We start from the raw sequence: 10,946 nt of genomic DNA on the forward strand, positions 1-10,946 counted from the left end.
TGTGAGTGGGGCCGAAGGGCGGGGTGGCCGGCGGTTGTGCCTGTGACGCGCTCTGGCGCCTGTGACATCACAGGGGACGAGTCCCCGCGGGGCGGTTATCAGGGGCGCCAGCAGCAGCGCTGCCCCAGTCCAGACGGGGCCAGCGGTGAGTGCGCAGGCGGGGGGAGGCCGGGCTGGACGGGAACCCCGGGGTTGGGTTCTCACCCTGCATGGAGGGCCCGGCCGCTCACGGGAGCACCTTGGCCAGGGCACGGAGCCACAGCCCCAGGGCCGGGGCAGCCCTTGCTGCCTCCCAGCTGCCTCGGCCCCGCTCCTGCCTGCCCCCAGCTCCCTGTGGCCCCTGTCCCGCTCTCCCCACCACCAGCACCCTCCATCCCGCCCAGCCCCACTGAGCCCCTTCTCTCTCTTCTCCACAGACCATGGCTGTTTTGGACACTTTCTTGGTGATTTGGCAAATTCTTACGCTGAACGTTAGATCGGTCGGCTATGAGCCGGATGAGGAGACGCGCGAGCGCATGGAGCAGCGTGCGGAGATGCTGAGCCGGGAGATGACTCGGCTGTGGTGGGAGGTAGAGGAGAGGAGCCGGGAGCTGAGCAACCAGGAGCAGAGCAACCAGGAGCAGAGCGGCTTTGCCTGGGCATCCCTGCTCCTCCATGCCTTGCAGCACTGGCACTGCTGGGCTCTTGCTGGAGTCCTGGTCCTGCTCTTCGGGTTCTGCTGGTGGCTCAGGAAACGGAGCCGTGGGCCAGAGAGAGGTGCAGATGACCTGCGAAGGCTTTATGTGCGGCGCATCCAGAGGCCAATTCGGAACTGGGACAGAGAGAGCGAGGCTGTTAAGCACCTGGTGGAAAAATTCATCTTGGTCTTCAAGTATGTCTTCTTCGATCCATGGTACCAAGTGCTGGAAAATGCCATTGAGGTGGGCAGCGCCTTCGAAGGCTGGAGTCCCCGTGAAGAAGACATCACCTACCGGCTGCTTGTGCTTCTGAAGCCCCCCCGTGGACACATCTTCCACCTCGAGCCGAGCCACCTGGGGCCAGTGAGGAACTTTTGCATCCGTGTGGACTTGGTGTGCACCTGTGAGACGGAGCAGCCGGCAGGAGAGCCACGTTGCTTCCTCCACGACCACGAGGAGGAGCAGTGGAGGGATGAGGGCCCCAGCATCCTACACGACCTCTGCACTGACTCCTACCTCGACGTGCAGAAAATCGCCCGCTGTTTCCAGGACATGCTGAGACATTCCTGGAGGATCCTGCCTGAGTCAGCCACACACTGCCTAACAGTGCTGCCCTCCGACCGCTCCTGCAAATTCCAGCTGACACAAAGCGGGGGGAAAAGGCTCTTTGTTGAGCTGATGTTTGGGGTGAGGCAAGGCGACTCGGACATCTTTGTGAGCAGCCAGAATACAGAGGCCGCCTACACCCCAAGCACCATGTGGCCGGAGAGCTACGCTGTGGCAGAGATGAAGTTCCTCAGGCATATTGCCAGCCAGGCTCAGCCTGACAGCGTCCACCTCCGATGCCTGCAGCTCTGCGCCCGCAGCCTGCTGGACACGGACTTTTCCACCCGTACGTTAAAGACCGTGGTGATGCACCTGCTGACCACCATACCCCTGCCAGACTGGGGCAGGAGGGATTTCTTGGAGCGGCTGGAGGACATCCTGCTGTACCTGCAGAGCTGCCTGGAGGAGGGACGCCTGAACCACTTCTTCATTGGCAACGAGAACGTGCCTGAGAAGATCATCTTGCCCCAGGCTCTGCGAACGGCTGAACCGCTCAACCTCTTCCGCCACCTGGAGCAGGATCCTGATGCCTGTGAGAGCGCGTGGCTTGAGTTTGTCCTGCTGCAGCGTCGGCTTCGTACACTGGCGCTCCAAGGACGCTGAGAGAGCTCTTCCTGCGCAGAGCTGGAGAGGCCATCGCGAGGAGGCTTGTGACAGGGACTCCGTTACCACCTGCACAGCGACCGCACCCCTGGCTTTGAGAGCGCCCGTTCCTTCTGGGAGCTCTGCCATTTGCAAAATTGCCAGTAAAAGTTGTGTTTGAACAAATGCTGCATCTGTTTCTGTGCCTCACTTGCTCGAGGAACACAAGCATAGGGTGCAGCTTCTCACAGAAGACACCCCTGTAACCCCTGGCAAACAAGACCTTGCCTCACAAAGCCAATCCGCTGCTGAGCTGCTGCAGAAACAAGGAGCATTTTGCAGTAGGGCTGATGTGGATGTCATTCATTCAGTGGTGAATGGCAAGTACAGCAGCGACTACAGAGGAACCGCAGGAGATGTAAATGCCATGAACTGACGTGCAGAGCCATGGGGCTACAGTAAGATCTAAGGCTGAGGTTGGCCACAGATTGAGGAGGCGAGGGGGAGATCCCAGAGCTGCGGTTCCACCAACAGTATCGCTGTAAAAGCGGCTGATCCCAAGCAAAGGGAAATCCTCCACAATCTGCAGGAATGAGGCAGCAACTCAGACAGAGCTGCCACAGGAACATGCAGCACCCAGACCTCAGACTGCAGAGCGTGTCAGATCGTTTCATGGGTATGGAGTGGTAATACGGAAAGCAGCTGTGTGAGGTGTGGGCAGCTGGATGACCTGCTCAGCCTGGTCGTAGAGCTGCGATTGGAGGTGGAAAGGTTGAGAAGGATCAGGGAGCTGGAGAAGGAAATGAAGTCGTGGGATCAAGCTCTGGCCGCCCGTGGGCAGGTAAGACCACCAGCAAGGAGCGGAGATCAAGGGATTCCTGTCTGCTCCCCTTGCCTGACCGAGGAAGGCAGGTCAGCAGCAAGGGATGAAGAGAAGCAAGTCCACACTCGGGGTGGCAGGATGTCCTGGTTTTGTTAAAAACAAGACCGGTTCTCTTTTAGGGATTTCTCTTTCAGCTCAGTTCTTCTAGGTGGCTGTACTTTGCTGAATTTTAGCCTGCATATTTTTCCTAGGATGCTGTACTTGGTGCTGATAAGAGACCAGCAGGATGCTGAAGAATCTCGTGTTTAGATTTATTACTATGGTAGCCAAGAAAGACTGATAAGTTTTTCTACGTTCCGTTATGAGAGGGACATGTTTGAGGAGGGGTGGATGGAACAGGTGACCAGACCTGACCAACGGAAGTATTCCATCCCATAATTGTCATACCTCCTATATAAGAGGGTGATCACGAGGGTCACTCTCTCTTCGACCATGGCTGGCATCCAGAGAGGATCCTGCCTGTCTGTCTGTGATCCACAGCCCTCAGGCCCTGCATCCTGCAACCAGGTTCCGGTTTGAGAGCTCAGGAAGGACCCAGGAGTTCGGGAGGCCTGAGCTGCAGCTTCTGGAGCTGCCAGCTCCGCACACCCAGCTCTGCTGCTGGAGTGATGCCAACTCCACATCGAGCACTTGAGATTGGTTTTGTATATTTTCTATATGTTCTCTATTTATTAGTAACATTAATAAAACCCTTTAAAACTCTCCACCTAGAAGACTAAGTCTCTCTTCCTTTCCCCTTATCTTTCCTATCATCTTTCCGATCTAAAGGAAAGGGGTGGCGGGAGGTAAAGGGGATAACAAGGAGCATCTGCCACAGTTTATTGCCGCCTTGCATTAAACCGTATCAAGGGCTGATATGGTGGACTCTGGTTTCATGATTCCCTTGGTTTTGGCTTCCCAGGTGTTGTGGATTCATCCCAAGAGGCAGCTTCACATCACACAACTGCTCAAGCCCTTTCCTCCAGGTCCTAAGCCTATCGCTTAGGACCGACTGACGCATGTCCAACTGCTGGTCACATGGAACCCTGCTCCACTTCGGCCTTCAAAGCTCTCGTTAGAATATTTGCTACTACCACCAACATCTGCACCTGCGGCGGCTCCAACCTGGCCCACGCCCCAGGCTTCGAGGTGCACTGCACCTTGGCATCACACAGCTGCTCAAGCCCTTCCCTCCAGTGGCACGCTGAAGAGAATCTGAAGGGTAAAGGTGGGAAAACTTGTCCATTGAGTTAAGGCAGCTCAGTCTGTAAAGCAAGAGCTATGTGCCCATGCAGAGCAAAATAAAGAATTTGTTCACTCTTGCCCTCTTCTGCCTTTTCAGGAACCGTTTTGCCTCCCTGCGCCTTGCGTTACCAGGGAACATCCTGGCCTTGCATGGCCCTCCGGTTATTTATCATAGAATATCTCAAGTAGGAAGGGACCCAGAAGGATCACCAGTTCCAACCCCCAGCTCCTCGCAGGACCACCTAAACTTAAACCATATGGCTAAGATTGTCGTCCAGACACCCTTGAACTCAGACAGCCTTGGTGTCCTGACCCCTTCCCTGGAGAGCCAGTTCCAGCAGCCAACCACTAACTTAGGGAAGAACTTCTTTGAAATGTCCCATCGGAATTTCTCCTGACACAGTGAGGTGGAGACAGCCCACACGTCAATTTCATGCAGACAACAAGTTCCAAAACTACTTTATTCTAGCTGGAATGTGGAGCCAATAGACAGACTAGAAACAGGGTTTCTCTAAATTACTTAGCACTCTGACAACATAAATCATGGACTTGGATATCAACTGAGGAGATTATTGGGGTGTGACTACAGAGAATAATGAAAATCCACATGTGCATGCATACAATTGCCAGAAACCAGAGGCCTCTCACTCCGGGGTACCCAGGAGAAATAGTTACTTGGCTGGTTTAGGCAAGGACTCACTCAAGGGTATAACCAGCAGAGCAAAACCACCACTCACCCAAGTGTGGAGCTGAGGCACTCTCAACCCTGGGAACTCTCCTTAGACAGTACCCCATCTAAGGGGAGGGCTCCCGTTAACAGACTCACTGCTCCGAGAAGGCCACTCAAAGAGGGGCTTTGAAAGGGACCCCATTTTATAGCTTGGTCAGATTCCGCTGTGAGCATTACAACATGGTCTAGAAGCTTCTCAGCATCTCTGGAAACCTCTTTGGTTGAAGACCCTGTCAACTGACAAAGGTCCCGCCCCTCCCGCCCCTCCCGCCCCTCCAGTAGGTGGGAGGTGAAGTCACCCTGCCCCAGGTGTGGGGAGGATGTGACTGTCAGCACCACCCAAGGTGTGAACATTGGCAAAGGCTCAGTGGGGCACAAAGGGGCACAGTAGGTGCTGAAGAGCCATCAAGGGTCCTATCAAAGGCTTGGGATGCGGTCAGGGGATGTGCAACTGCCACAGGAAGCTGGAGACTGCAGTGAGGTCAACCCTCAGCCTTCTCCAAGCTGAACAAGCCAAGGGAGCTCAGCTGCTCCTCAGAAGTCTTGCCCTCAGGGCCTTGCACCATCCTGGTCATCCTCCTCTGGACAGGCTCTAACAGTTTGATGTCTTTCTTGTCCTGTGGTGCCCAGAACCACACACAGTGCTCCAGGTGGGGTTGGCCTAGAGCGTCATCATGGGCCCCTTCCAACCCCAACCGTTCTATGATTGTGAGATGGCCATGGGCAGGCAGAGGACAGCAAACCCAACGTGAAGCACCACGCAGGGGCCCGTGAAGAACATCAACTCTGGCCCAGCCTTCACCGGGACAGCGGGGCAGCTGTGAGTGGGGCCGAAGGGCGGGGTGGCCGGCGGTTGTGCCTGTGACGCGCTCTGGCGCCTGTGACATCACAGGGGACGAGTCCCCGCGGGGCGGTTATCAGGGGCGCCAGCAGCAGCGCTGCCCCAGTCCAGACTGGGCCAGCGGTGAGTGCGCAGGCCGGGGGAGGCCGGGCTGGACGGGAACCCCGGGGTTGGGTTCTCACCCTGCATGGAGGGCCCGGCCGCTCACGGGAGCACCTTGGCCAGGGCACGGAGCCACAGCCCCAGGGCCGGGGCAGCCCTTGCTGCCTCCCAGCTGCCTCGGCCCCGCTCCTGCCTGCCCCCAGCTCCCTGTGGCCCCTGTCCCGCTCTCCCCACCACCAGCACCCTCCATCCCGCCCAGCCCCACTGAGCCCCTTCTCTTTCTTCTCCGCAGACCATGGCTGTTTTGGACACTTTCTTGGTGATTTGGCAAATTCTTACGCTGAACGTTCAATCGGTCGGCTATGAGCCGGATGAGGAGATGCGTGAGCGCATGGAGCAGCGTGCGGAGATGCTGAGCCGGGAGATGACTCGGCTGTGGCGGGAGGTAGAGGAGAGGAGCCGGGAGCTGAGCAACCAGGAGCAGAGCAACCAGGAGCAGAGCGGCTTTGCCTGGGCATCCCTGCTCCTCCATGCCTTGCAGCACTGGCACTGCTGGGCCCTTGCTGGAGTCCTGGTCCTGCTCTTCGGGTTCTGCTGGTGGCTCAGGAAACGGAGCCGTGGGCCAGAGAGAGGTGCAGATGACCTGCGAAGGCTTTATGTGCGGCGCATCCAGAGGCCAATTCGGAACTGGGACAGAGAGAGCGAGGCTGTTAAGCACCTGGTGGAAAAATTCATCTTGGTCTTCAAGTATGTCTTCTTCGATCCATGGTACCAAGTGCTGGAAAATGCCATTGAGGTGGGCAGCGCCTTCGAAGGCTGGAGTCCCCGTGAAGAAGACATCACCTACCGGCTGCTTGTGCTCCTGAAGCCCCCCCGTGGACACATCTTCCACCTCGAGCCGAGCCACCTGGGGCCAGTGAGGAACTTTTGCATCCGTGTGGACTTGGTGTGCACCTGTGAGACGGAGCAGCCGGCAGGAGAGCCACGTTGCTTCCTCCACGACCACGAGGAGGAGCAGTGGAGGGATGAGGGCCCCAGCATCCTACACGACCTCTGCACTGACTCCTACCTCGACGTGCAGAAAATCGCCCGCTGTTTCCAGGACATGCTGAGACATTCCTGGAGGATCCTGCCTGAGTCAGCCACACACTGCCTAACAGTGCTGCCCTCCGACCGCTCCTGCAAATTCCAGCTGACACAAAGCGGGGGGAAAAGGCTCTTTGTTGAGCTGATGTTTGGGGTGAGGCAAGGCGACTCGGACATCTTTGTGAGCAGCCAGAATACAGAGGCCGCCTACACCCCAAGCACCATGTGGCCGGAGAGCTACGCTGTGGCAGAGATGAAGTTCCTCAGGCATATTGCCAGCCAGGCTCAGCCTGACAGCGTCCACCTCCGATGCCTGCAGCTCTGCGCCCGCAGCCTGCTGGACACGGACTTTTCCACCCGTACGTTAAAGACCGTGGTGATGCACCTGCTGACCACCATACCCCTGCCAGACTGGGGCAGGAGGGATTTCTTGGAGCGGCTGGAGGACATCCTGCTGTACCTGCAGAGCTGCCTGGAGGAGGGACGCCTGAACCACTTCTTCATTGGCAACGAGAACGTGCCTGAGAAGATCGTCTTGCCCCAGGCTCTGCGAACGGCTGAACCGCTCAACCTCTTCCGCCACCTGGAGCAGGATCCTGATGCCTGTGAGAGCGCGTGGCTTGAGTTTGTCCTGCTGCAGCGTCGGCTTCGTACACTGGCGCTCCAAGGACGCTGAAGGAGCTCTTCCTGCGCAGAGCTGGAGAGGCCATCGCGAGGAGGCTTGTGACAGGGACTCCGTTACCACTGCACAGCGACCGCACCCCTGGCTTTGAGAGCGCCCGTTCCTTCTGGGAGCTCTCCCATTTGCAAAATTGCCAGTAAAAGTTGTGTTTGAACAAATGCTGCATCTGTTTCTGTGCCTCACTTGCTCGAGGAACACAAGTATAGGGTGCAGCTTCTCACAGAAGACACCCCTGTAACCCCTGGCAAACAAGACCTTGTCTCACAAAGCCAATCCGCTGCTGAGCTGCTGCAGAAACAAGGAGCATTTTGCAAAAGGGCTGATGTGGACGTCAGTCATTCAGTGGCGAATGGCAAGTACAGCAGCGACTACAGAGCAACCGCAGGAGATTTAAATGCCATGAACTGACGTGCAGAGCCACAGCTACAGTAAGATCTAAGGCTGAGGTTGGCCACAGATTGAGGAGGCGAGGGGGAGATCCCAGAGCTGCGGTTCCACCAACAGTATCGCTGTAAAAGCGGCTGATCCCGAGCAAAGGGAAATCCTCCACAATCTACAGGAATGAGGCAGCAACTCAGACAGAGCTGCCACAGGAACATGCAGCACCCAGACCTCAGACTGCGGAGCATGTCAGATCGTTTCATGGGTATGGAGTGGTAATACAGAAAGCAGTTGTGTGAGGTGTGGGCAGCTGGCTGACCTGCTCAGCCTGGTCATAGAGCTGTGTTTGCAGGTGGAAAGGTTGAGAAGGATCAGGGAGCTGGAGATGGAAATGAAGTCGTGGGATCAAGCTCTGGCCGCCCGTGGGCAGGTAAGACCACCAGCAAGGAACGGAGATCAAGGCATTCCTGTCTGCTCCCCTTGCCTGACTGAGGAAGGCAGGTCAGCAGCAAAGGATGAAGAGAAGCAAGTCCACACTCGGGGTGGCAGGATGTCCTGGTTTTGTTGAAAACAAGACCGGTTCTCTTTTAGGGATTTCTCTTTCAGCTCAGTTCTTCTAGGTGGCTGTACTTTGCTGAATTTTAGCCTGCATATTTTTCCTAGGATGCTGTACTTGGTGCTGATAAGAGACCAGCAGGATGCTGAAGAATCTCATGTTTAGATTTATTACTATGGTAGCCAAGAAAGACTGATAAGTTTTTCTACGTTCCGTTATGAGAGGGACGTGTTTGAGGAGGGGTGGATGGAACAGGTGACCAGACCTGACCAACGGAAGTATTCCATCCCATAATTGTCATACCTCCTATATAAGAGGGTGATCACGAGGGTCACTCTCTCTTCGACCATGGCTGACATCCAGAGAGGAGCCTGCCTGTCTGTCTGTGATCCACAGCCCTCAGGCCCTGCATCCTGCAACCAGATTCCGGTTTGAGAGCTCAGGAAGGACCCAGGAGTTCGGGAGGACTGAGCTGCAGCTGCTGGAGCTGCCAGCTCCGCACACCCAGCTCTGCTGCTGGAGTGATGCCAACTCCACATCGAGAAGCAAGTCCACACTCGGGGTGGCAGGAGAAACAACCCCTACCCACCCCACCTTCCCAGGTGCCTCTGTCAAACAGGCATGAGGCTCAGCGTCTGGAATGCTTCAGGAATAGGGGGAAATGGCAGCAAATTCCTACCTGGTGCAGAAGGAGGAAGGTCCCTAATATGACCACCCCAGCTCCCACATTCCCTTGCAAAACAGCTTTGCAAGCGGAACCAAACAACATTGAGGATGGTGGTTCCACTAAGTTGGAGGTGCAGCAGAGGATATGTGACCCTGCACCCTCCATCAAGACAACTCCCACGAGGGAAAAAAAGTCAGGTTGTAGTTGTAGGAGACTCCCTTCCCAAGGGAACAGAAGGCCCTATATGCAGGCCAGAGCCATTTCTTAGGGAAGCCTACTGCCGCCTGGGACCAGGGGTAAAGATGTGGAAAGGAAACTTCCTGCCCTGGTCAGGCCCTCAGACTACTACCCACTAATAATTTTTCAGGTAGGCAGTGATGAAAATGAAAAGCAAAAACTAAAGATGATCAAGAGCGACTTCAGGGCCTTGGGATGGCTGGTCAAGGGATCAGGAGCACAAGTAGTGTTCTCCTCTATCCCCACAGTTGCTGGGTATGATGAGGAAAGATACAGGAAGACCCAGCAGATCAATACCTGCCTGTGGGACTGGTGGCAACGGCAGAATTTTGGGTGTTTTGATCATGGGTTGGTTTATATGGCGCTTGGTCTGCTAGCGGTTTAGTGCTGGAGTTAGCTTAGGTTATGGTTGGAGTCGATGGTCCTGAGGGTCTCTTCTGACTGAAATGATCCTGTGATTCTATAACCAGCCACAGTAAATGCTACAGCTGTGTTAACCTCCTGTGCCTTGTGTCCTGGCTGAGGAATGGGCGAGAGCTCTGGGCACTCAGGGCAGGCCATGGCTCCGTGAGGTGAGGAAAGTGCTGTACGTGGCCACAGGGACAACAGATCTCCCCCACTGCAGTCTATCGACACCTTCAGCTTCCCAAGGGAAGGAACCTCTTTTTCCACATGCACAGTTTCTCTGACACAAAGTTTTCTCAGCAGCTGCGACGCTGTCACCTTTCCTTGGATAGTTCCTCTCCCTGCGTCTTTCATAGAGGCCTTTGCCATAATTCCATATCCCATCATTTAGGGCCTTGGCAGGTGGAGAGCGTTGGCCTGCAGCAGCCATTAGAGCAGAGCACAAAAAAGAATAAAACAGTGTTTCTTTGGGTTTTTTTTTTCAATGTTGGCAACTTTTCCATATGTGGCAGGATGCAAACCCCCCTCTCTCCCCCTCCGTCCTTCATCATGGAAGGAGTAGGCACATCCACCTCTCTCTCTGTTTGAGGTTGACAGCTTCTTTTGTTTGGCCCCAGAGCCCCTGGCCAGGGCCATTAGGAGAAGGGAGCGCGGAGGCGCCAGGAGCCACTGGGCACCTGTGACCAGTGTGGGGATGTTTGGAGGCTTCAGGGCACCCACAGCTGGTGTGGGGGTGCAGAGAAGGTTCTGGAATGGCCGCAGTCAGGTCTGATCAGCCAATCAAAACGGGACTCTCGTTGAGACTCCGCCCATTGTCACGGGTCTGTGGGAGCACAAGCGAGATGGTGCTGCCGAGAGCCCCGGGATGGAGACTCCGCTCGCCTCGCCGCCACGGCTGTGAGTGAAACTGCTCGCAGGATTGCGAGTGTATTTATACTTTCCGCCCTGGTGAGACCCCATCTGGAATATTGTGTCCAGTTGTGGCCCCTCAGTTCCAGAAGGACAGGGAACTGCTGGAGAGAGTCCAGCGCAGCCACCAAGATGCTGAAGGGAGTGGAGCATCTCCCGTGTGAGGAAAGGCTGAGGGAGCTGGGGCTCTGGAGCTGGAGAAGAGGAGACTGAGGGGGGACTCATTCCTGGGGATCAATATGGAAAGGGGGAGTGTCAGGAGGATGGAGCCAGGCTCTTCTCGGTGACAACCAATGGTAGGACAAGGGGCAGTGGGTGCAAACTGGAACACAGGAGGTTCTGTTTAAATATAAGAAGAAACTTGTTCCTGGTGAGGGT

The 10,946-nt window shown here is 55.9% G+C and overlaps 2 protein-coding genes across 2 annotated transcripts; both read left to right on the forward strand.

The window, feature by feature from the left end:
- The first annotated feature begins 419 nt into the window (after nt 1-419).
- Nucleotides 420-1,886, forward strand: LOC136102722 (inositol 1,4,5-trisphosphate receptor-interacting protein-like 1). The gene has a single exon (XM_065840046.1). The coding sequence runs from the start codon at nt 420-422 to the stop codon at nt 1,884-1,886; it is 1,467 nt and encodes a 488-aa protein (XP_065696118.1).
- Nucleotides 1,887-5,940: 4,054 nt separating this feature from the next.
- LOC136102689 (inositol 1,4,5-trisphosphate receptor-interacting protein-like 1) lies at nt 5,941-7,407 on the forward strand. The gene has a single exon (XM_065839987.1). The coding sequence runs from the start codon at nt 5,941-5,943 to the stop codon at nt 7,405-7,407; it is 1,467 nt and encodes a 488-aa protein (XP_065696059.1).
- Nucleotides 7,408-10,946: the final 3,539 nt, after the last annotated feature.

The sequence above is a fragment of the Patagioenas fasciata genome, chromosome 5 (genome assembly GCF_037038585.1).
Source record: "Patagioenas fasciata isolate bPatFas1 chromosome 5, bPatFas1.hap1, whole genome shotgun sequence".
Classification (NCBI taxonomy): Eukaryota; Metazoa; Chordata; class Aves; order Columbiformes; family Columbidae; genus Patagioenas; species Patagioenas fasciata.